This window comes from Pteronotus mesoamericanus, unplaced genomic scaffold (assembly GCF_021234165.1).
Source record: "Pteronotus mesoamericanus isolate MK-2021 breed Mesoamerican mustached bat unplaced genomic scaffold, CSHL_Meso_final contig_20, whole genome shotgun sequence".
Lineage (NCBI taxonomy): Eukaryota > Metazoa > Chordata > Mammalia > Chiroptera > Mormoopidae > Pteronotus > Pteronotus mesoamericanus.
The window spans coordinates 85,697,073-85,724,507 of NW_026555085.1; the positions used below are offsets into that span (position 1 = coordinate 85,697,073).

At 38.3% G+C, this 27,435-nt stretch overlaps 1 protein-coding gene across 1 annotated transcript in view; it reads left to right on the forward strand.

The window, feature by feature from the left end:
• The window catches only part of ARFGEF3 (ARFGEF family member 3), a 160,253-nt gene extending 152,001 nt beyond the window's left edge, over positions 1-8,252 (forward strand). The window contains exon 34 of the mRNA XM_054570026.1: positions 1,346-8,252. Within this exon, the coding sequence (XP_054426001.1) occupies positions 1,346-1,537 (192 nt within the window). The 3' untranslated portion in view covers positions 1,538-8,252. The remainder of the gene's footprint in view (positions 1-1,345) is intronic.
• Positions 8,253-27,435: the final 19,183 nt, after the last annotated feature.

Genomic DNA, 27,435 nt, shown 5'->3' on the forward strand with positions numbered 1-27,435 from the left:
TGTCAGGAGTTGTTCTTGTGGGTCATAATAGATACTGAGAAATAAGAGGACACTAAACCTTATATAATAGATGTACTTTAACTGGCATGGAGTCCTGAGTTTATCACTTGAAGATGCACTGAAGAAATTCTTTAGTTGTGAAGAATTGTATAAAGGAAAAGGCAAAGTACATAGCGTTAGGTGGTTATGCCAATGAATTGTGTTCATCTCAAGTTTTGCTAACCCATCCAGGGCACATAAAAATTCTCATTCTTCAGAGGGCTGTGGGTATTGCTGTTCCTTCATATATTTAATATTCGTAATTCCATCACATACCAAAAATGAGCTTGAGAAGAAAACAGTGTCGGTACTGTTTTGTTCAGTTTAAGAATAGATAAGAAAAACAAACAGAGGGATTCGGAGTCAGAGCAGGCCCTTTAAAACTAATTTCACCTTATGTTTACCTGAAATTGTGGACTCCTGCCATAGGGGTAATAAGTTAGACAATCTGGAGCCCTAGGATTCCATGAACCTGTACAGAAAGGTGTCCTTTGAATGAACATAAATTTAGAATTAGTAGGAATTTCTTGCAAGATGCGTTATTTTCATCTAAAGTATCTTGAGCATAGAACTCAGCTTTATAATTCGGAATCCATAAATCATGGACTAGATTTGGAAAAGTCCGGTCAAACTGTCATGTTGATTATTCTTTAACAAATGAACTTCTTGACAAGTAGTGTATCTTAGTAATTGTTTTTCAGGTATTGGAGATTTGCTCATGATTTTAACAGTTTTCCTAAATTAGCCCTAGCTGGTGTGGCTCAGTGGATTGAGGGCTAGCCTGTGAACCAAATGGTCACTGGTTCAATTCCCAGTCAGGGCACATGCCTGGGTTGCGGGCCAGGTCCCCAGCAGAGGGTGCATGAGATGCAACCACACATTGATGTTTCTCGCCCTCTCTTCCTCTCTCTAAAAATAAATAAAATCTTCTTTAAAATTCTTTTAAAAAAGTTATCCTAAATTAAAGTACGCTATTTCAAATTTTCTAGACATTACTGTATTGGCTGCTGATTAAAAGTGTTATACACCCTATGGAAATCTCATTATGAAAAAGCAAGAGAGTTTTTAAAACTGAGGAGTAAATAAGATTTTTGTAGTTTATGAAAGCTGAAAATAAGGTATGCATAATGTTAGACAAGTCTCTGTAATATGAAGTTAAAATGACAACTTATTAGTAACGACTAATTTACTGCAGCCTAAAGGCCTGAGTACTCATCTGCAAATTGACACAGGACTTAGCCACACCTGAGAGGTCAGATGAAACCACTGGAGAAACCTCACAGTTCTCTTAACTCCTTTCTCTTAGGCGTGGACCAACATGGTGCTAACCGTCCTCAATCAGATTCAGATCCTCCCAGACCCGACCTTCACGGCCCTCCAGCCCGCAGTGTTCCCGTGCATCAGCCAGCTGACCTGCCACGTGACTGACATCCGAGTGCGCCAGGCTGTGAGAGAGTGGCTCGGCCGAGTGGGCCGTGTCTATGACATCATCGTGTAGAAGGCTCACACCGAAGAAATTCAGTGGTGAGGGTTAGAGTGTGCCTAGCATTTTCCCCACCACCAGCCCCACTAAAACCGGTGTCTCAGAGAACAATCAGCTGCTCCCTCTCTAATTAGCACTGGGGGCCATTCTGGGTACTCAGGTTGTATCTAGATGACACAAAGGATACTCTGATTTTGCACATTATGTCAGAAGAGTCTCCCTCCGTCCCTTGACATATTTCTAAATCTTGATGTTTATTTCCCAGTGCTTCTGCCTGCCATATTATTGCCAAATGGGTCACTTTCAAGGACCAGTCCTCTAAAAACTTTGCTTTGATCCATTGGATCCATGTTTTTTTTTTAATGCAATTGCTAAGGAAATATCTGCTGGTAAGTCAAGCTGATGGATAAACAGTCAGACATCTAGTACCAAACATTATTCATTAGAGAAAGATTTATACCACAATTGTGCATTTGGTAGGGAAGAAAACTGTTAGGAAGACATGTTCTTGGATGTCAAAATCAAGAAAAGGGTGACTTTCTCTGTAAAATATTCCAGAACATTTAAAAATTGTCCTAAATTGTCAAGATTTTTCTGGTTGGTACTCACCAACTTCCTCATTGAAGGTACTGTTGTGCCTTTATTTCCCTATTTCTAATGGAAGAAAATTCTTTCCTGGCAGAATGTTAAGTCTATGGTATGGCAGCCTTTGACACACAGCACTCACTGGTATTTGCTGATACAGATGTTGCCAAGAGACAGAAGACGGACCAGCTACCCTGGCAGTCCCAATAGGCTTTGCTTTTGCTCTCAAGGCAAAAAAAAAGGAAAGGGAAAGAAAAAATGGTGCCTTAGTCCCTTGTCTTACAGACATTTCTATGCCCCACAGTTACCCGAACATAAGGTTTAACATTTGATTTCTAAGAAAATAAAACATTGAAATGCAACTCATTTGACATCCACACCCTTGGAGGAAAGGAAGTGAGTTCTCCATTCAGTGAGCAGACTTCTCAGGGAAGGGGCAGGAAGTGCGGGGTAGGGAGACAGCTGGATGGGGTGGGAAAGGGATTATAATGAGATCATCTTAATCTTTAACCTTCAAACATTACACAACAACCATATGAAATTATGGTGTCCGTTACACAAGCTCTCGTCTCAGAGGAAATCTAAAGGAGAAGGAAACACAGAATGAAGTCCAGGAGATAAAGTTTTCAGTTTAAAACCTCTCTCCTCTCTGGAAAGTCTATTTACCCCTTGTCTGAGGTCCTTTTATTCAGGCTAGTATTTTAAGTGGATATTTCTTTTCTTAAATTTTGCTAGAAAAATGAATCTAGAACCTTTATCTTACTATGTATAGTATATTTATACTATAGTATAGTATATTTCTTAAGTACTAATAATAATTAAAACTCCTCAAATACATTCATATATATTCTACAGAGTTGCTGTGACATAAATTACAATTTCCCAGCCCCTAAAAATACATTCATAATTAAATATGACATCTTTTAAAAATAGACCATCAAACCTTTGATATTGAAGGAAGGATTTTAAATTGACAGCTTAACTTAGTGCTGGTATTTGTAAACTTTGTCTTCCTTGATAAACATGTAAACTTATCTACAAGGTTAACACGAAGACAGAGCTGATTTACTCAGGCACTCTAAAAGAAGGACCTTTATCTTTCAGGCTGCCACCTAAATAAAGGTTACCACGAAATCCAGAAGACATTTTTTCAGTTCCATAAAACACTCTTTGCTTTCGGTGTTTACTTATTAGATAATAATTTGAGTTTAGAAACAGGTGCACTATTTGATAGAAACAAGCAATGAATTGTTGGGATAGCAATGAGCTATGTTTTTGCTTTTGAATTTTTATATCTGGTAAGTCAGATGGATACTTTCTTTTTTTAACAAGAGCAGCACACGATTGGTGTTCGGTTTTGTTTGTTTGTTTTTATGGCTTATCTTCAGTTCTCCTTTGTGAGCCTGTGAGCACTACAGAATTTACTGGGATGGCGGGGGAACTTCCGTACAGTATTAAATCAAAGCGATTACAAAATGTTTATATGTAGCAACTTTTTATAAAGTATAAATATTCGAAGGAAGCCAGTCTCAATTTACAAATGTCACGTCCCAGAGTACGTTAGCTAATTATGTAGAAATCAGAATTCATTTTCCCACAGATTCTCTATTCTGGGATCCCAGGCTAGTTGATAGAAACAGGTCTACCCCTACTCTTTCCAGACACCGCTCTGGCACTAACCTGATTGTGGGTGCCAAGAGTGAAAAGACGAGAGAATACACACAGCTCTTGACCTATAGTTTGGTAAGCGGATTCTGGAGCCTTCTCATCAGCTTCCTCACGAACCGCCCTGAGCCACACTGGTCTTCAGCCACCTGCCTTCCCAGCATACCCTGTGCTCTGCATCTAGTCAGAGTTCAACCAGAAAATTCACTGTCGTAGCAATACTTCCCAGAGGTATTTGCAGTCTTCAAAAAGGACATTGTTTGATACAAATAGTCTCTAACGAACAGGACTTCAGCATCCAGTGAAGTCCGTTGAACCCTCCCAGGGTGGATAAGAAAGGATAGAATTAGGAACCCTTGCTAGAGAGCCGTAGGTGGCCCAGTGAGCCCCTCGCATTCTTCCGGTGTCTCCGTTTCTGCCTTTCCCCAAGGTCCCTGAAAGACCAGGGTCAGAGCAGCCTTTGTAGTTAGTACTGCCAAAAGCGTGTTACCCTAAGGTTGAGATGTACTCTTTTTTTCTAATATTTTGGTAAAGTGCACATCATGAACACCTGGAAAACTCAACGTGTAAAAGAAAAGCCAAGTATATCACACTCTTCTTCAGGTTTTTCCTCACCATGAGGGCACGGATTTGAGGGAGGGCAAATAGATTGCTCTAGGGCGCATCTCCTGAGCAGCTTTTAAAGAAGCTCGGGCTGCCTCTTTATACCATCTTGTTCTCTCTCCCCTTAAGATTATTCCCTAGCCTTCTCCATCAATACAAAACTAGGCACCTAGTTTTAGGCTATTTAATGGCTGGCCAAGGCTGATACTAACATACATAATGGCTCACGTTAAAGTATTCTTAATCAGATGTGACAAAAATGGTAACATAACTCAAAAGTACCTTTAAATAGAAACTTGTTTATAACAATATCTTGAGGCTTTTTGTTGTTGTTTTAAGGAGAAGGCATGTACAGAATCAGTTGCAGGAGTGATGTAACTTTAACTGGAGTTAAAGAATAGATATCTTTGACTTCCCCCAAATACATTGCAATACTGCTTAAGAAAGGAAAATCATTCATGTCAGTCCCTTCAAACTGAACAGGCCTTTCTCTGGAGCTGAAAACAATAGCAAAAAACGTCACAAATAGCGGGGAAGAGGTAACATTTGTTGAGTGCCATTGTGAATGGAGTTCTTCACCTACATTACCATATTTTATTTTCACAGTAACCTTGTGAAACAGTTACTGTTTTCCTCATTTTTTTAGGTCATGACAGAGACCCAGAGAGGTTAAGAAATTTGCCCAAGATAACCAGTAAATGGCAAAGTTGGTTGCAAAAGAGGTATTCCTGAATTCAAAGGCCATGTTATCTCTACTATACCAGGCTGTAAATGCAGAGTAAACACTGGAGTGTCTCAAGGAACTACACAGTTAAAATGAGTTCAAAATATTTCATTGATATCCCAGATCCATAATGTTATGGGGATTTTTCTAATAGGGTTAAAAAAAGGATTGTGTTTATAGAGAGATCATGTATAACAATATTTTGAGTGTTCAAACAGAAACAAAATCTAAACTTTAATCTTAAAGCAAGCCTTCAGCAGTCATTTCGAAAACCTGCCCATTAGGTGGAAATGACGGGATACTATTGTTCATGGCCATCTGTCACGCAGGAAAAGCGTGGCAGTCTGTGTCGGGAATGACATGCGCAAATTGTGAACCTTTTTCAATTACCATTTAATCACTCAGAGTGAAGTGCCCTGTAGCCAACAGTGCCTCTCTACTTGCTTGCCTGGGAAGTATATGGAACTAGATGTGTAGGTCAGCACCTAAGTCGGGGAATGTGCAAACTAGATGATAACCATTTTCAAACGCACGCTCTGAAGAGGAGGTCTTAGTTAGATGAAATTGTTTCAAGAACTGGCTACCGAGGGCATCAGGTCAATATCCGCAGTAACCATGTGCCATAACACCTAATATTCCTGCGTACTTTGCAGACAAGGAAACAGGCAGAAGGGAAATCCAGAACGTAACATATGTTTGGGTACCACTTAGGTGATCCTAGTGCAATCAGTGTGGCCTTTAAAAAGCAAGAGACTACTTTTAAGCACTTTGTATTAGAAATATGAGCTTATTTCGGGCAAGATATATGAAATTGGTAAAGAGCTCATAACTATGCTTCATCAAAACACACACGCACACACACAACTGTATGCCCCTCATTGATTAGTGGACCAATCTAGAAAATTTTGTTTGTGAGTTTCTCTTCCTGTGTGTGTATTGTAACATTTGTATATGATGTGGAAGTAACTAAAAATTAAAATTTTGGACTAAAACACCATATAGATTTCCAAACCACAATTACTTCAGAAAAGACAGACCAAAAAAAATCATCATCATGGCCTGGGATAGCCTAAGAGAAACTCAGTTGAGGACAATGCTCAGTTTTTTTATAAACAGCGGCACCACTTCTCAACGGCAGGAAAGCCACTGTCACGCCACTAGCACCATACAAAGCAGCCCTCTCTCCACGTACTAATGCAAGGGGGCTCCAGGGAAGAGAGACAGGCTGACCATCGATCGTAGTGACAAAACTGCCGCTGACTGCTGGCGAGCCCCTCCCAGCTGTGGTCCCTCCAGCCTGTCAGCCACCAGGAACCGTTTGTACCGTCAGCTCCCTCCTGAAGGTGTAAGTCACGGTTGTCTGGTGTCTTCTGACTTTAGGAGAGCGGTCCTCCGACGTTAGCACACATCAGAGTCACCCGGAGGGCTGGCCAAAGCCCAGGTGCCCGGCCCGGGGTTTCTGCCACAGTGGGTCTGGAAATCTGCATTTCTAACGAGTTCCGAGGGGAGGCCTGTGCTGCTGGGCTGGGGACCACACTTTGAGAACCACCGTGTTGAGAAAATTTCCAGCTCTTACCTTTAAGATCAGCTTGACTCATCAAGCACTTAGAGAAAAACTTAACCTTGGGCAGACAACTTGGGATTGGATTTATCTGCAGCATTCCTGCTCAGTCTCCCCAGTTTCTGTGTTTATCACACCAACAATTGTGTTTTACAAGCTAGAGGACAATGAATGTCTACATTCCATGGAGCAGTGAGATCAGTATGAGCTCCTCGTCTTTGTATTTAGATACATTGATTCTCTGGATAATCATTTGTGTCCCGGTGGCCCTTTGACTTGTACTGAGGTGATTTTAAGTTTAAGTATGTGGTGTTTGCGTTTCTCCTGCTCTTACAGTTTTAATGAGATGTTTCCATGCCGACTCCATCACAACCTTGGCTCCTGGCTTCCAGATGTTTCTGAGTAGTTGCTTGCTTGCTAGTAGTTTTATATCTCTCGTTAGTCACCGAAATGTCAGCACTTGCAGATGACATTACACTATTTGATGTACCTTCATTTTTCAGTTAATTGTCTGGTGTAAATTAATATTTTAATTTCCTGTTGACCTGCAGTCTACCAAATGGCTTCATGGAAATTTGCAAACATAACCACTCCCGTTTGAGCAGTAAATGTGCCTGTTTTAAAGACTTCTCAGTAGATGTGTTGGGTCGGTGCTCTCATCTGCACAATAGAGACCATATTCATTATCTCATCTTCCAAATGATGGGAAAATTGTAAAAGTGCATCCATATGCATTGGGAATACAGTGAAATCATGCTAACTCAAAGATAGCTGGGGCCTTAGTTTAGTTCTTCACTCTTTATCGAATTAATTGGCTTTGGAAATACATGAAAAATATAAGGAACATAGAGGGAATAATTCAAGAGAAAAAAATTACCTTAAAATCATCACCAATGTGTTACCTATTTAATTACACATAATTTTTATTGATTTAATAAAGTTTCTCTGAACACTTCTTAAATACCCTGATATCATTTAAATTTATTTTTTTGTATGAATAGAAAGTAATGACTATATTTACTAGAATTAATGAGATGAGAAAGTATATCAAAGTGTGAATGGTATCAAGGATTCAAATCCTTGCCTCTGTGGCTGGAAATAAAGTTTATCATTTTCCTTTTGTTTTCCATAACCTCTTTTTGGAAATTATGTATGAATTTAACTCTTTTAAGAATAATTTATTTCCAAATTAAATTTTAAAATTAACCTCTAAGAATATTTTCGATTTATTTTACCAACCGGTGCCAAAAAAAGGGGGGAGGGGGAAGATCTAAAAGCCAATCTTTTGAATCACCACATAAAATATTATGTTTTCTCTGAAAGTCGGGGAAGCTCTACTCCCTGACAGCACCAGCCGCCCATGGTCATCCATGGCTACCTCATGATTACGTGCAAGCTACTTCATATCCCTCCCTCTACTATTTGTTCTTCTGATTTTTGTTGGGAAGTAATTCTCGCTGATAAAAATAAGTTTCCCGCTACATAGGCAAAGCTGGACAAAGAGGAATGCTTCTGATATTTTGGTTTCACCTCAGTTGAAACCCTGTGGTAGAATATACGGGTATGGCGTGACGGGGCTGCAGGAGGTGCCTAGAGGGAAAGCTGATTGTGTCTGTTTTTGTTTCTTGATTTGTTTCTTGGTGGGTTGGGGTGGGGAGGGAAGAATAAAAAATGTATTGCCCTAATCATGCCAAATGATTGTTACTCAAGATTATTTTTATGCTTTTCTAAGAGGAATAAACTTAAATAAATTCTAAACAGTTCCCCTACTCCCATATCCCCACTCTAAATAAAGCCAATGGGTGGTAAGGGTCCTTTTATCCTTTCTTGTATTATGCCAAAGAATTGACTTGTATTCATTGAAAATTTAAAAAAAACCACAAAGCTTGGTATAGCCATAATGATTTGAGTCAGTATACCATTTCATCTACAAAATGCAAAATTTATCATTGCAACCCCATTCACCAGGAGCCTTGAAGCATTTCGTTTACTCCAAAGGACTTGTCAAGGAAGTATAGTTTTTGTTTTGCCTTATTATTTAGTCAGTTTGGTCACATTTATTTAAAAAAAGGAAAAGAACTGAAAACCACCCTCCTTTATATGTTGATATAACTGTTTAATTTGATATAATCTATTTGTTGTTTAATGGGTCTCTGTAAGCAAGTTTGCAAGTGTATTTTGTGTACATTTTATCTGAGGTGAAAATGAAAATTCTAAAGAGAAAATATTTTAAAAGATATTGTATTTATGTCGCTTGTGTTGTAGAATAAAGATTCAAATGCACTAAAAAAACTAATATGTATAACAATTTTTTTACCAAAAAATACACTTAACAAGATAATTTATGTAAATATCTTTTCAGAATTCTGCCTAAAGAACTAGGTTCCCTTCCAAGGTATTTCTGAATGAAGAGCCCCCTTTCCAATTCTGTAGCAGAGACAGCCACTGTTGAAAATTTAGTGCATGCCTAGAAAATACAGTTGAAGAAATGTATGTGTGTATACACCATTGTTTCCCTTTTTTTTAAGGGCTTATTTTACAATATTGTTTTGGGTTTTTCTTCATAAGTATAAAATCATATTATCAATAGATACTGATATAATCTATTCATTTAAAAAACTTATCTCTTGTTCATAAATGACTAATTCTTTGAATTAATAGGAGCATGATTATTCAAATGAAACATTCAGGATATAATACAACCACATTTAGCTTCTTGACCTTACTGGATTGCAGTTTTAAAATTAACTGTCTCAAAAGCCTATTAATAGTATAAGCCTAGGAATCCTCATACCCAAATCGTAGAAAACTGCTATCTGGCCAATAGAAGAATAAAAGACGTACAAAACACCATAGAGTAGGACTCTGTATATGACCTTAGATCATGACTACCTCATTCTTTCACACACTCTGGTAGTCTAACAGTTGTATTATTAAGACTTGGTCACTTCCATCTTGTGGACAGAATGAAACTAAAATAGACACTAATATACTTTGCATAAGGACAGCAGAACCACATTCATGGATGGAGACAGCTGTGGCAGAGCAGAGGCAGCCTTGGGCCTTCTCCAGGAAAGCAGAGTGCACATCCCAAACTTCGCCCCTCCCTGGGAGTGGGGAACCAGACAATCCTTGAGAACAAAGCTCAAGGTTCCCTTTAAAATGAGTATAAACTCTTCCCTCAAATGGCTGTTTCGAGACAACATTAGAGTTCCAATGTTACAGTGCTTTGTACATACTAATAGCTAATACATGCTAACTATTTATGGATAACCCATTTCATAAAAAGCCCCACTATTTTGCAAGATGATTTATACTTGAGATCTAATGCACACATAACCTTGACATCACATCCATGAATGCACTACGACATAGCTTAACATTTTGTGCCAGTATTATATGAGGAGATCAGCAGCTCAGATGCAGATCAGTTTAATCAAACATTTTGGAAATAAATTCTAGGTCAATAGCCAATTCTTCCATTATTAATATCCAGAATGAATACAATATGTGCTGAAATGTGTATGTATTTCTTTAAAGGAGAGACTTGATACACTTCAACTGTTTGGCTTATGATCAAAACTTGTATTATAATTCAGCTTTGATAAATATTTCATACCACTTATTAGAAAATTTACTTTCCCATCCGGCTTAAAGCTAGGTTCAATAAGCAAGTGAAAATAAAATTGAAGCATAATGCAATATTGTGGCTTTCACGTATTGACCAGCATTCCTGTTCCCTCAAGCCTTTGAAAGGGCGCTCTAAGCCTGCCTTTTATCTCTTCCTTGTTTGTTTTTATTTTTAGATTCCTAGTTACAACATCCAGTCATTGGTGCCCTGCATCTGCCCTGTTAACTTAATCTGGAGAAACAAACTCTCCGGTGTAATGATCTCATCGGAACTCAGAGGCAACAATATAATTAAATCCCAGAGAAGTTTATAAGCAGTTTCCAACAGAAAAAGGAAAAAAAAAGTGCCATTTCAACAAGAAGGGATCAAATTCACAACAGTTTAGAGCTGAGAACTGAAATACTAAACTTCAGTTCGCTATATAGCTTCCTCGTCTTCCCTACAGCACTACACTTTATTGTGCTTCACTTTACTAAGCTTCACAGATGCTGTGTTTTTACAAATTGAAGGCAAGACCCTCGACCAGCAAAAAGATTACAACCCACTTTATTTTGATAGTATTCACTTTATTGCAGTGGTTTGGAACTTGGACCCACAATGCCTCCCAGGTATGCCTGTGTATTAATTAATTGCTATATTGAACGATTGTAAATGGTACAAATGATGTAAGGAAGTAAAACAATGTTCTCTGCCAGTATCTGTAGCAGAGAATAACCTTCAAGAGAATAAATTAAATGTTAAATGTGCGGCAGAAGCCTCCATTATAACTCATCTTGAAAAAAAAAATGAGTATTGAAGTGCATTTACTAATTACAAAGGAAAAGCTACTTTTGGCCATATTATAGTTAAAAGTTCAGTATGCCAAGTTTGTTTCGGTCTGCTCCTACGACAGCCAGCAGCTCAGCAAATACTTGATAGATTTTCTAATAAAACAATGGGTTATAAAAATAACATTCTTCTGAAGCTGCAAACAGGTTTATTTTTCAAATGGGAGGAACATATGTTATTACAGACCTCTCAGATCAAAACCATTTAGAAAGGGGCTTCTTGGAAAACTGAGCATATTTCTAAGTGAGCATATTTGATATCTGTTTGAAGCCCTACTGACTAGAGACACAGACAGTATTTAGTTCAGATTTAGAGAGTTAAATATTACATTGTTAAATTGGTAAATGTAATTTATGTAGTTTGTATTCCTTGGCAGGGAATGGGGGGGAAGTCAAGAAAATCTTTGGGGAATTAGAGCACAGGGAAAGATAACTATTCAATATTTGGCCAAAATATCAATAGTACCGAGAAACTTTGCAAACTGTTTTTGACACATTTGATCAGTCACAACACCTCTCCATACACTGCACAAATATTTTCTTGTGTTTCAGTTGCATTTATACCTTTCTTGAAATAGAAATCATAATATGCTGAAATGCTGCATCTTTCCTCCCATCTTCAATATTAAAATGGGTGCACAAAAATTCAACCATTTTGATATTTGTTTAAAAGCATGCTGATAATGACAGCTGTCACAATAGAGTCTAACAAAATTGTTTCAAAGGAAGTTAAAGACAACTAAGTGCTACTAGAGCCAGCTTATGGGGGAAACAAACAAACTTTTTGGCCAGCCTCATACTATGCTCACAAACATACTGTGTTGATCTAGGACTGGGAGTTAGGGCTCCTGATTCCAAGGTGATCACAGCAGAATATAAAGTGACATGAGAGACAAATGTATTTGTTTCCAATGTAATTTGATGAGTTGATCACAAGTTTACAGCCATCCTTCCTTATGAGGATACTAGGACAGGGTGTTTTTTAACTGGTTATTGTATCATGGACTCCTTTGTAGTCCGGAGAGGTCTATGAATCCCCTTTCAAAATAGTTTTAAATATTTTAAATCACTTTAAATGCATATGGTAAAATATATTTTATTACAAAGGGCAACAATGTAATTTTCAATACACTCAACTATTGAAACCATAACATTTATGTCTTCTTTCTCATGAACACACTAAATAACAAGATTTAGCCACGCTTCTCATAGCAACTTCCAGGCATGTGAGGATTTTGAGAGCGCTATAAATGTAATAGGGAAAGGTCTACGACGTCCGCAGAATCTAGTCATGGGGCCTGCCATTATCACAGTGTTTGTTGCCTATGTTCAAAATTGAAGGACATGTTAAATTTAAGCTAGAAGTCAGTAAAAATAAGGCTATACATTTTCCCTTCCTTGTTCATGGACCCCTTATTTCTTTCCATACCTCAACTTATAACTTGTGCTCTAAAGCGAAGCTACACGGGAGGTTGAATGCTTGAACAACTGGTACCTATTTCTGGGCCTCCACCTGAACTCTTCCACTTAGGGACCAAATTTACAGCCTTTTAATTTTAGGTCAGATTATACATCAGATTCTTAGAACTAGATTCTTAGAGTAAGAGTGGGACTTAGCTTCTTAGAATCATTTTCACAGACTGATCCATAGGCTCTCTGTATCGCTGTCCTTCTGAAAGCTTGTCATATGCAGATTCCTGAGTCCTACATCATTCTTAGTGGGTCATAATTTTTGAGGCAAGGCCTGGACACCTGCAAGTTCAACAATCAATCAAATGGTTCTTGTGTACATTGCAGTCTGAGCCTGTCTAGGGAGCAGAGCGAGCTCGCATGCATAAGTGAACTTAGGGTAGGAGGGGGAGCTGAGGGGAGGGAGGTATGTTTTTGATATAGGATGAGTCACTTAGGAAGCCATCCAGTTGTATGCTTTTTGAAGATTATGTGTAGAAACTACATGTAGTTATAAGGCTGCTTTTGGCTATAGTCCGCATGGAGTAGGAGGTGTTTTTGGCTGGTTAGCTCATGAAGCGGGGCGATAGCAGCCGTGGCAGAAGGGAAGGTGGTGTGCCTAAGTTCACCCAGGAGGAAGCCGAGGGGAGGCCATGGAATCAGGTGGGGATACATTGGGTTTACCTGCAGCAACTGAGGCTGCAGATATGTTGAAGATGGAAGAAAATACACAACATTTTCAGCATATTATGCTGTATTATTTTAGAAAAGGTAAAAACGCAATGAAATGCAAAAAAAAAATTGTGCAGTGCATGGAAGAGGTGCTGTGAATGATCGAACATGTCAAAAGTGGTTTGGAAAGTTTCATGCCAGAGATTTCTCGCTGGATGATACTCCATGATAGGGTAGACGGTTGAAGTTGCTAGCGATCAAATCAAGACGTTAATTAAGAACAATAAATGTTCTACCACATAGGAGATAACTGACACACTCAAAATATCCAAATCAATAAAGTTATTGGTGAAAATGAAAACTGCGCCTTATATTTTATGGAAAACACTAAACAGACTTTTCGGCCAACCCAGTACGTCCTCTCTCTGTCTCATTCCGTCATCTGTCATGGGACACGGCTGGTCAAGCGATGGCTCACATCCCTTGAAACAGAAACCGCTGAGCTTCCCTGACCAGCGCGCACAGCCAGGCGGCAGTTGTGAATTCTCCGAAAGGCTCCTGCTCCAGAGGCACTGGAAGGAGGGGCAGGGCACGGAGTCTCACCAACTAAGAAGAAATGCCTTCCTGCTATAGAGTCAAGCTTACTAAAAATATATTGCTGTATGTATTCATGAATTTCATATAGTTTTAAGATTCCCATTTGTTTGGGTTTTTTAAAGCACTATAAGGAAAAATAGAATGGCCTAAAATTTCCTCCTCGTGTAAATTTTAAAAATTGCTTTGAATTAGGAATATTTCAAAAATAAAAACACTTAAAGATAAAACAGGTGAAGTACAAATCAAAATTAATTTTTAATTCATATCCAGATTCAGCTCCCTATTTAATGAATATACGAACCCTTTAGATGTATGGAACCAATATGACTGCTAATTACTAAGCTAATATTCTAAAATATTCAATAACGAATACTGGCAATGATTTTACTAAGCAAACCTGATGGATAAACAGCCAAATACATTTATTATCACAACCCTACACTGTTAGCCAACAGACTATGAAATGCATCAAGGGGAATTTCACCAATTACACCAACATTGTGGCAACCGCTATTAACTCTTAACGTCTTCATTCGTTATTTTCATTTTTGAAATGAACTTATAAACCACTGAAGAAAGCATTTTCTCAAAATTGAGACTGAGAGGACAGAGCTTTCTAAAGAAACAGGAGTCTCTGCTCCTCCCTGTTTAAACTGTCATAGAAAGCATATTTCTTGTCTGAATGGAGCATTACAGTGCAGAGAACCTAAACAAGTTCCCGGTCCACGTCTTCACCCTCTCGATGCTCAGAACTGTGTTCGACGGCTTCTTTACAATTTGTCGTCGTCTTCTCACCAAACTTGGCAGGGTAAGTTTCTTAGATCACATTTTACAGATGGAAGAAGTAAAGCCCCCAAGAGATGAAAGGGGAAATAAGTTGCTGAATGTCACATGGCTGTCAATGGGCGGAGCCATAATTCAAACCCAGATCAGTCTCCCTGCCACAAAGCCATACTTTCTCCACTGTAACATGATAACTTGAGCTAAAAATTAAAATGAAATTAACAGCCCGGATGGAACCTTGCCCAGTACAACACCCCCCACCTCAATCGGTTGAAACCACCCACAAACTTAAATTCAAACCTTTTTTTAAAATCTGTGTTTTCAAAATAATTGTGTTACACTACTCCCCACAATAAAACAAAGTCTGGTGGCATAGCCATGGAAAATCCAGAATAAATCCATCTACTATAGAAATAAGCAGCATGAAATTCAATTGATCTAAAATTTGCCAAAGGATAAGTTGGGAGAGCTAATAATCAAGACAAAATTAAAGGTCATTTTAAATATCCACAATTTTTAGAATTTCTAATTTTATTCCTGCATTAGATTGTGCCACTGAGAAGCAATGTATTCAGAGCAAATTATTTCATCTTCCTTTAGAAATGCCCTCACTGAATTAAGATTTAATGTTATGTCCTCAGCTTTTAAAAAAGGTCGATATAAGAAATTGCCAAACCTGTCTTCCATAAATCTATGTTAGTAGTAGGTGCCCATTATATTACTCATTTGTTTTCTTGTATAAAGGACCATAAGGCCCGTTTTTCCAGAAATTCAAAGCTAGGACATTTGATCTTGTATTAGATATTGACTTTTTAAAAAGTGGGTACTTGTTGGTTATTGTTTCTGCCATAGCTTCCAGGAAACAGAGCTAAATTCAGGCTCCCACAGAGAAGAGTGCTGCAGAGTCAGGCACCAGGCTGTACACAGCATTTCTTAACTTGCCTTCTTCACTCATCACAACAATTCAACAAGGTTGTTTCAATTCGTGTCATCTTATGGCAAGGAATTGTGCTGAGGTAACTTTCAGAAGGCTGCCCAGCTAGAAAGCGTCAGCATTCAAGCTCGGGTTGATTCCAAGTTCAGCTCTTCGAAACACATGGGAAGGCTCGTCTCAGCCTCACTCCCGGGGAGCACCCATCGCCTTCCCTTTAATTTTGGATTGTTTCTATTTATAAACAACCTGAAAGCGCTTTTGTGAGAGGGTAATTTAAAAATCATGTGTAAATAAAATATTTCCTCAAGAAATATGCGACCTAGCTAACCCTATAATATATAGGGTTATTATATAGTATAGTATATAGGGTTATATAGTATATAGTATATAGCTAACCCTATAGTATAACTAGCATATGTAGCTACAGATTCTCTTAACAATACAAGGGCCATGCCAGACACCCCGAGTTTCGGAGCCCTGCTAGCCAGATACCATTTGGTAGCATGACCCACGGGGTCTAAAGCAGGTGCTCCTGGCCCCACATGGGTCTGCCAGGGCTCTTGGAAAGGGAGGAGGACTATGGAGTTTCCAGTTTTTTTCCAAGCACATTCTTGTCTAAAAAGTTGAGACCAGAAGCAAGAGGTAGGTTATGACCCAAGAGCTCTTAGAGTTAAATTTCTGTTAAATACGCCATTCCACTTTAATAATGGAAATAGCATTAGCGATCATCACAGCAGCTACTATTGAGCACTAAGTATGAAGTATTTTACATGGATTATTTCACATACCGCATTTTGCCTTGTATAATGTGTGCTTTTTGCCCAAATCTTTGAGGGAAAAATTAGGATATGTGTTATACATTGGTATAATAATTACATACCATGAGTATGATAATCCTGTGTGTAATGTGTATAAAAACATGGGTGCACATTAAACACTGCACAATATGGTCATCCTCAGGACAGTTCTGAGCTAGGCATTATCTCTGTTTTACAGAGGGAACGTGTGAACCTTGAAGAAATTACCTAACTCATCCAAAGTCATTTATGTTTAAATGGTAGAAGTAGGATTCAAACCAATCTGGTCCCAGATCCTATGTTTCTCGCTACTGGTTTATATATTTGTAAACCCATCAGAGCAAAATATCCTGAAAAATTAAAAAGCTTGTCAAACAATCACACCCAAACAGAACTTACGTGTAAATTTTTTAAATTTTTAATATCAAGGTTGATATTAATTTTGAATAGGTAAAATTCAGTGGGGTATAATAATTTAATATTTAATTTTCATAATGTCAATTTTCATAACAGATGATGTAAATGTTTTTCAAATAGCCACAAATTAAACTTTTCTATTAAATAGTCTATTTTATACTTAGACCGAAAATCCATTTAAAAACGCGTTATTGTTGTACACTGAATGTCTGTGTTCCCCTAAAACTCATATGTTGAAACCTAACTCCCAATGTGCCGGTATTTAGAGGTAAGACATATGGGAGGTGGTAAGGTTATGAGGGTGGAGCCCCCATGAATGGGATTATAGCGTCCTGATAAAGGGGGCCCCAGAGAGTTCCCTTGCCCCTTCTACTATTGAGAACACAGCAAGACGACATCCGTCTGTGAACCAAGAAGCAGTTTCTCAATAAAGATTGAGCCTGTCAGATCCTTGATCTTGGACTTTCTAGCTTCCAGAACTGTGAGAAACAAAGCTTCTGTTGTACATATAAGCCACCTAGACCAGTGATTTTTCAACCCGTGTGTTGCAAGGATTTTTAAAACACATAATACCTGGCCATTTAGTCAGGGACACTAACCTCTCTTCCCTTAGATTGTCAAACTAAAAAAAAAAAAAGACAATAGTCAACACAACAATAGCCATCTGGTGTGAATGAATCAAAATTATACTTGGGTTTTTGTTTTTTGTTTTTGTCAGATTGGCAAAAATATAGTGTTTTTTCGATGTGTCACAGAATTTTAGTAATTAGTTTGTGTGTGCCACGAGATAAAAAAGGTTGCAAATCGCCCACCTAGACTATGGTATTCTGTTAGAGCAGCCCAAATTGCTCTAAGACATCCTCTAGAGTTGTACTTGCATTACTTTTGGTTCAGTTACAGCAGTGATCAATAATAGCTCTATTATCAAAGAACTCCCCTTCCTAACCAATTTTTTCTGGACACTTCTCTCCATCCTGTCACCTGATAAGAAAACTGGTTTTTCCTAGATGATTCCACATCTTTGACACTCTCTAGCAGTCAGGCCAGAAGTATAGCGTGCCTCCAGGTTCCCTACCATCTGTTCGTAGACCATTAGTTACCATGACTTATCAACCCTCCCTTTTGAAACAGTTGACTCACTTTGTTCTCCAGGCTATAGACATGTTTCTCTCCCCTTATTTATTATTTATCTGATTTTCTATTGCAGGATGAGGTGAATAGCAACTAGGTTGTGGTCTCATCCTCATGGCCTAGTCCATGGCAATTACAAGAAGCCAGAGAGTATTTCCCAAGGTCTGTTTCAGTTCAGGTCACACTGGCTGGTAAGCAACCTCTGTCTACGTCTACCTGAAAACAATTACTTGGACAAATGTCCTTGCCTGAGCCCAAATAGTGACCGTCCCCCAATCCCACTCAGGCATAAGAAGCTTAAATTTCTAATTGTATACAGAAAATATCTTGAACTATAAAGGGACAGATTATACTACCATCAATTATTATCTTTTTGCTACAGAGAACACAACCTCTTAGCCTAAAATTTCTGCACTTGGGGTAATCCCTTGCAATTCACGACTTTCACTAGAATGAAGGTTCTCTCCTAGCACAAAGGGAGGGTTGAGCCCGGAAAACAGAAACTACTTAAAACCTCCCAAACTGCCATTTTCCAATTTTAAAAATGAGTAAATCAACCTGCATGTTTGCTTAAAATATACACACACACACAATTACACACATAAATGCACACACAAATCAGAAGTATACAAGGTAGGGCAAGAGTCGGTTAACAGTTGTTTGTATGGAAAATAATAAAATAATTAATAAATAATAATGGAAGAATAATCTACTTCACATACTCACAACTGTAAACCAACTTTTGCCCACCCTGTATATAGTAAAATTTCAAAGTTGATAGAATCATGTTCATTTTCTCCTATGTTTAATTTTATAACTCTCCTGCGCTGATCACTCTGATAATCAGAAAAAAATGTTTTTAAAAAAGAAAAGACTGGGCAGAAGTAAGAAGTCCATGAAAAGAAAAGATGACCTATCTTCAAGGCCTTCATTACATTCACTTCCACTACATCTGCGCTCCCTTTGACCCAGAAAGACCTAGGAGCCGCTCAGAGGCTCTCCCTCACTCTACACTGTCCTCTTGGCCTTCCATTCACACCGACACCAGAGCATTTTGTTTGTCTCCTTGAATGCAACATTAGGCCGCTATCTGTTCTTTCGGACAGAACGCAGCTCTGACGGCGCTCCGGTTAGGGTAAAGTCAATACGCTTGAGTGTAGCGCTGAGGACTCCGCACAGTCAGCCCATTCTCCTTCCCTGGTCTCGCCCTGCCAGCCTCTGGGAATTTGCACTGCCCCTTTCTTGGGTCCTAAGTCTTATCCTATGATACTTGGAAAGACTATCACTCTTTATGCAATCAGTAAGTTTCCACTGAGCATGTTCATGTGCTGGGCACCATGGTACAGCCTGGATTTGTAGTGGTGCACAAGACAGGCGCTGTCCTTTCCTCATGGGGTGACCAGGCAACTGCTTTTCAAAATTCAAATATTCCTTCAAGCCTTCAAGCCTTCCAGCCTTCCAACCTACCGACACTATTCCAGCTACATCTCCTACACCGTGCATTCTCATAGCATTTTTTTCAAAAACCAGTTTTATAGAGGTCTAAATTACATATAGTAAAATATATCACTTTTTAGTGTAAAATTTGATGTGTGACAAATATAAAGCTGTGTAGCCAACACCTCAATCAAGAGGAAGAACTCTCATTACCCCGCCACTTCCTTGAGCCGCTTAGCAGCCAGTCATCACCCTCTTTTCCAGTCCTTGGCAACCACCGTTTCGTTTTCTGTCTCTAGAGTTTTCTTTTTTCTAGAATTTTACATGAATAGCATCATACAGTATACAATCTTTTGTATCTGGCTTCTCATACTAAGCACAATGCCTTGAAGATTCATCTTTGTTGTATATTATTTCTTTCTTTAAATTACATAGTATTTCATTCTACGGATCCTCTACAATGTGTCTGTCATTCATCAGCTGATGTACAATTTGTTTCCAATTAGGAACTTTTATTAATAAAACTGCTATGACTAATCACTTATGACTTCATGTGACATAGGGATGCTCATGAATAAAACTGCCATGAACAATCATATGTCTTTGTGTGAACATATGCTTTATCTCTTGTGTAAATACCTAGTAGTGGCATTGCTACCTGAGGGTAAATGTAGGTTTTACATTTTTAAAAACACTGTGAAACTTTTTTCCAGGGGGTCAGTAGTATTTTGTGCGCTCATCAGGTAGCAGGAGAGTTCTTAGTTGCTCCATACCCCTGCCAACATCTGTACTTTCAGGGAGATTACAATCTTTTTAATCTCATCCATTCTAAGGAGTTATGTGGTGACATTCATTTTAATTTTAATTTGCATTTTCCTGCTTACTAATAATGTTGTGAATTTTTTCATCTGCTCATTTTCCATTTTTACTTTTTTTTGCTAAAATCTCTCTTCAAATCTTATACTCATTTTTTAAATTGGGTTATTTGTCTTTCTATTATTGTGTTGTAAGAGCTCTTTTTATATTATGGATATACTCCTTTATCCTCTCATTTTCTGAAAAGTAAATTTAGGGGAAAAAAGTTTTAAATTTGATGAAATCAAAACTATCACTTAATTTTTTTATAGTTCATGATTTTTATCTTATCTAACAAATCTTTGCCTGTGTTTTTCTTTAGCAGTTTTTTTAAATATTGCACTTCAATTCAATAATACACTTTTAGTTTGTCTGTACAGTATGAACTTTTGAGTTTTATTTCATTGTATTTGGATGACAAAATGTCCTAGTACCATTTGTTGGAAAGCTTATCATTTCCCTATGGATTCACCTTGGTATTTTTTTTAAAAAAATAAGTTGACTGTGATTGTGAATTTATTTCTGGATTCCATTCTCTTCAAGTGATCTATATGCTTATACTGTACCACACCAACCTGTTTACTGTACCTTTAGAGTAAGCCTTGAAATCACATTGTATAAATCATCCAACCCATTGTTCTTCCAAAATTTCTTTGACTGTTTCAAGTGTTTTTTATATCTATATCAATTTTAGAAAATCTTAGCAATTTCCTCAAAAAAAAAAACCCTGCTAGAATTTAGTTTGGGATGGCATTGGATTTACACATCAATTTTGGGGATAATTTATATTTTAACACTTCTGACCCATAACTATAGGATATCTCTTCAGTTTTAAGTCTTCTTTATAGTTGTTTCAGACAGAAACCTGAGCCTGAGACAAAAGAAGGGGGACTGGCAAAGAAGTAGAGGGAGTGGTGACCATTTGGCGGGCGTGAAAAAGAGCTGAGCACATTGTCATTCTGGAAGACCATTCTTCACGTCTCTCAGGGCTTAGATGCTCTCTTTAAGGCTTTCACTTGTTCCCTGTGCATACAGCAAGCGAGCGCTTCATGGTGGCCTTTACCTGTTCATTTGCTGGTCTGTCCAACCCCCAATGACAAGCTTCCTTGGGCAGGGGCTGTTTTATACGCACCCGTTACAATGCCTGGAAAGTAATAAATACCCAGTAGCGATGCTTGCTCAATAAATGATGAAAATATTGCCAAGTAATAAGGGATCTATACCACTTGCTTGGTGGTTATTTTAGAATTTGAGACCCTGAACTTAGGCTCTGCAAGCTCAGAATCCTCCAAACTCCATATTCTATAATTCAGTGAATGAAGCATAAAGAGTTTCAAATTTCAATTCAATACTAACTGCTTATTATATTATAACAGTGACAAGAAATATCTACTTGCAGGTAGGTCTTAGGTATTTCAGCAAAAGTTTTAAAAATATGTGTAGAGTATAAGCAAAAATATATGAAAGGCAAGAAATTGAAATATAAGATTCCGCAAAAATTTTAGTTATAAATGCTGTTTTTTAAGACTTGAAACGGGAATGCAGATTCAAGAGGGCATTTCAACTACAATGTCCTCAAGTTAAACTGCCAGTATCCCAACTGCGTGTCAAAGAATAGGACCGTTAAATAATGCACATTTCAATTCAAAGGCTTTCATCTGGATAAATTGGACCAAGAACTTACTATTAATGCCTTGCCCCTCTGTATTTCAACAGCAATACCCAGGAGCATACAAATATCTTTCTAAGACACCTAGCCTAACCACTGGGAAACTACACAGTGTACACCCCTAACCAAGAACACTGTCTATACCTTTTATTGTCAATATCATCAATCTCACTTCTCCCTCATCCACACACACACAAATATCTAAGGTTTTACTTGTATATTTTAACAAATATCTTAGAAAAGACTCTAATGCTGAGACAGGACACATACAGGAACATTCCTCCAGGGGAGGAATGGATGTTCCACCTGTGAGACCTTCCAAGGTTCTAAAGAACATCGGTTTTATGACTCGCGAGATGTTTCTCTGGCTCTACCATGGGCCTCCCGTGAAACACCGCACCAGTCACAGCGCTTCAGTTATCTCACCTCTAAAATGAGCGGCTGAAGTAGAATAGTATGGCTCAACGAATGTTTGCTGGAAAACTAGATCTTAAAGTCACTCATCAAAAAAAATAAGAAACTATAATCAAATCAGATAAAAATGCTCCATTTGATAACAGTGCCTAGCATGATACTTAAGAACTTGACAAGCCGGGTGAAGCGAAGCTGAAACCAGAGCAGAGGGCAGGAAGGTAGAGCTGCCTCTGTCACCAGGGAACGAGAAGGCTGAGCCCGAGGTGTCCAATGAGGCGGACAGGATGAATCTGCCACTCTCGCATTGAATGCTGGATTCCCACGTGTGACTAACATGATGCTCGGTGAAAAATTACAGAAAGCAATAGGAAATAGACTTTAACACTAAAGGACTCATATTTAAATGATCAGATAAATAAATGAAATTATATAAAATATAACCCTCATATGAGAGTGGAAATTAATCAAATATAAAACAAAGAAACCAAGAAACCCAAAATGCTCTTCAGATAATATGAATAGAATTGAAAAATCTATAGTCTTGTTCAAAGAAGAAAAAAGTTAGAAAGCACAGAAAATTGAATTGGGAATGGAAAAAAAAGAACATACCCATAGATACAGGTGAGATTTAAAGAAAAGTACCACCCATACTGCCAATAAACTTGAAAATATAAAATTGACCCATTTATAAAATAATTAAAAAATTGGACATGTGAAACATTACCATCCATTTCAGAGTCAGAGCAACACAAAAAGCTGTGATCAGAGAAGGGGAGCTCCCGCCACCCCTATGGCCACATTCGGGTCCCTCCTCCCCTAGGGATGCTCCTCATTCCTCTCACACCCCTGTTTCTCTCTCTCCCTCTTTCTCCCTTCTCTCTAAAAATCACTGACCATATCCTCGGGTGAGGATTTAAATAAGTAAGTAAATAAATAAATTTCTCTTTCAGATTAAAATTCTCCCAGAAGCATTTGGGATCTTTTAAGTGACATTCCTTAAAGGCGTTTTATTGAGAACATCTTTGCGGGGTTCTGATGAGCTCCAGTTAATGGTAGCCCCGTGTACAAGCCACTGCTCAATTTCCAGCAACAGCTGAGTCTGCATGAGCAGAGACCTCCGCAGAGCAGAGGAGGAGCCCAGGGCGTGGGTGTAGTGCCGGCAGCTGGCAGGAAGACTCGCAGGCCGCCTGGCACGCTCCATGCTCCAGGTACATGCGATCCAAGGAGAGCCCCTGCTGAGGTGTCTTCCTGCCGGTCAGGGCCGAGCGGCGGGGCGCATTCCCCGGGGAATCCGGTACCTCCCCCAGCCTGCCCGAAGATCTGGAGTGCCTGCTAGCTGTCAGAGGATGTCATTTAAAAGCCAACTCTTTCTCTTCTATTAGTGGGGTAAAGAAAGACTTTCAGATGATACTGACACAAAATATAACACGTGAACTAACGAAAGCATGAGCCTGGCGCAGACGCAGACCAGAGGTCGTAGTGCACGGGGTCTGGGCCGAGAGCAAAATCAGGAGAGACGTCGCAAAATAAATGACGCTGGAGGGAGAACAGGAGTTCTGAGGCAGCTAATTCTTCCTATGAGGCTTTGTGTGTACAGTCATATGACGTTCACCTCCTCTAGATTTCTGCACCGAGCGTAAGGCTCCTGCTCTTATAAATAGAGCAACAGCCTTCTTTGTCATCGAAACTTCTTTTGTTTCACAGTGAGGTATGGTTACATCCAGATTCGGCTCCTGGAATTGTATAATCTTGGAAAACTTTGGAAATGTTTCCCCTGAGAGTGTTGACTGCATGTCTTAACTTCCTAATCTGCAAATTGGAAATAACCATTACAACTCAGAATTATTTTAAAAATAGATTTAAAAATAATACATACCATTTTAGGTCTTAAATAAATAATGATGTTCTGTCACCCACCTGATCCACTTCCTGTCACACATGAATAAAAAAATACATCAACAAATTACATGAGAATTTTTAACTTAAATATATTTACCTACTAGTTCCTGTTTTAAATTCAAGACTACCAATTTGATTTACAAACATTTGTGATCATTATCCTATTTTAAATATGCCTAGATTTTTCTTTGATTTCAGATTTAGAAAACTAAAGACCAAATGTTTGAAAATATGGAAGTTCACAATCAGAAAACATCATAAACTTATAAATTTCATATCCCACTCCTTGACTTTTTGGAAGAATTAAGATTTTAAAAAATCCTCCTCCATTGTAATTAGAAATTTTAAAAAAAAATAGTTGACTAAAACAGAAAGGAAATTTCTGGGGCAATAGATATGTCTTATTCTTCATACTATTTTTTTTAATTTTCTGTTCAAACCTCCAGTTCCACAAGTGTTCACATTTTTCCAATGTAAACTTCATATCAATAATTTTTGTTTTTTTAGTGTCATTTTTGGTTGGTTTTAAAATATCACTATGGTGTATCTCCCTTTTCCAGGACATATTGCTAATGAATTTATTCATACTGTTTGTTTCTTTGCTTTCAGATTATTGGGGTCCAAGTTGAACAAAAGCCAAGGCCAGGTCTGCTGACCCTTCCATGAACCTCCAGGTCTCCAGGGAACTCTGATTTAGGCAGAGACATTTGTCACAGTGCTGCCTGCAGGCCCTGATTAGTTTTTCAGTCATCCTAATCAAATATAAGCTTATTTAATTCTTGTAATAGCATCTTGAGAAAGTACGCTGACCAGTTTCCTAAAATTCAAATGTATCTACTAGTTAAGAAACTAAATGTGAAAAACAACTATATTTTATCAGCATCTTTAGTTTATTTTAGTCTTCTCTAACCATTAGTTTTCAGGGGTTTTCTCCATTATCCACTCAGAAGCAATGTTGAACATAGCAGAAATAAAACTCCCCTGTGTCCAAGTGATCCTCAAACCAGTAAAACCAGAAAACCTAGAAGTCTTGGTGATTCTTGAAATTGTAGTAGCATATTAACAGTGTTGAGTTCAAGGGAAGTAAGAAAATAACAGAGCAATCAAATAGGTGAAGACAAATTGACATTTTTTTTTTAAAGAAGAATTAAGTAGGACATGGAAAAACTCTTCTCTCAGTTCTGAAATACTTAGAGAAAGAAGTCTTAGCAGTAGCTAAGCAAACTTTCAGACTAATTGTAGTTAGTGTTTTTTAAAATCAAAGTAATTAAAATCAAGCTATAAAAGTCCTAAACAGGAAACCCTTAGACAGCTAAAAACCCATGGAAATAATGGAAGTGTGGGGAAAAAGTATTGAAATGATGAGGATACACCATGGAGGCCTTTAAAAAAAAAAACCTTTGATTATTAAAATCTACACAGGTATAAATTTCTAGAGTTGAAATTCTACAGCATTTCTGTAAGTACTTAAGGCACATTCAGGCTTAGTTCTAAAGGGCTAAGCACATCCTTATGTGTTGAAAGTCATGCCAGAGATAATTATTTCATGCAACTCTTTAGTCGGAAGTCCTTTTCTAAGTCAACTAATCATCACCTAACTTATGTTTTAAATAATACAAAGCTGACTCAAATAAGTGCTATAATATTGGAATATCTAACATGCTGTCCCACAAAGGAAACTGTGATTCATTCCTAACTTTAGTGGAGGGCTGGGAATTGCAGAATTATTATAACAACATGGCCTTTATGTGGGCCTCCAAGAATGGACAAATCTTAGAAATTATTATGTCTTGTTTATATGAAACATATTCATAGAAAAATGATAAAATTCTGATAAGCCCTCACCGGTGTGGCTCAGTTGGTTGGAGCATCCTCCTGTAAACCAAAGGTCGTGGGTTTGATTCCCAGTCAAGGCATATGCCTGGGTTGCAGGTTGGGCCCTGGTCGGGGAGTGCGGAAAAGGCAACTGATCGGTGTTTCTCTCACATTTGATGTTTCTCTTCCCCTCTCTCTCCAGCCCTTCCCCTCTCTCTAAGATCACTAACAATGTCCCCAGGTGAAGTTTTTTGTTTTTTTTTTATTGTTGATCAGTAAAAAGAACTACAGTCCCATAAAAAACAACTCATAATCTCATTACTTAGGGAAAATACCATTGTTAACATCAGCTTGTTTCTTTATGCAGACACATAAATTTATCATATTTATAGTAAACACACAGTTTTCTAACAAGTTCCTCTTAGTGTGGTATGTACACATCTTTCTGGTATTTCTTTTCAGATGATAATGTCTCTATATGTGTATATCTTAACTTACTAAGCAATTATTTTGTGGATTTTTTTTATTCCTAGCTATTGTTATGATAGACATTTAAAGTGTGTTAAACCATGTTTCAACAATGTGTACCTTTGAGCACTCATCAGATTACTTCCTCAGAAGGAATCCCTAGAAGTGAAATTGCTGAGGGTTGATATATACTGATGTTCTCTTCCCTCTATAATCTATTAATATGCTGTTTTAGTATAGAACTCTCGACTCCATTTCTCTGTCCAGCTATTCAGCATCATTTCTTTCTTTTTTAAGATTTTTATTTATTTATTTATTTATTGTTTAAACAGAGGAGAAGAGAGGGAGAAAGAGGGAGAGAAACATCAATGTGTGGTTGCCTCTTGCACAGCCCACCGAGGACCTGGCCTGCAACCCAGGCATGTGACCTGACTGGGAATCAAACCAGTGACCCTTTGGTTCACAGGCCAGTGGCCAATCCACTGAGCCACACCAGTCAGGGCTCAGAATCATTTCTTTTCTCCCCTTTAAGCAACATAACTTGAGTTGTTTATATTCACTGACTCCAATTCTTCTCCCTTTCTCTTATAACCGTCTCAGGAAGGCTTTTTCCCAACCGCTCCACCAAAATTGCCCTTGTACAAATAATAAATGACACATCTTCCCCACATTTTGTTAAGTGCAGTGGTAAATTTCATTATTATCTTACTTGATCATACAGTAGCTTTTGAGACAGTGATCATTTCCTCAATCTAGAAACATTTTTTTCCCCCTTCAATTCCTGGCCAGCACACACTCTTGGTTTCTTGACTGGCCACTTACTCTGTCTCCCCATTTGCAGTGGGAATGGAGCATTGTCACAGGAAAGCATGGGGCACGCGTGCTCCTGGATCTGAGGGTTACTATCCTGAGCCAGGTGAGGAGGGAGCAGGGCTCTGAATCCTGCAGAGCCTGTCCCAGAGTTGTCACGGATGGGGGAA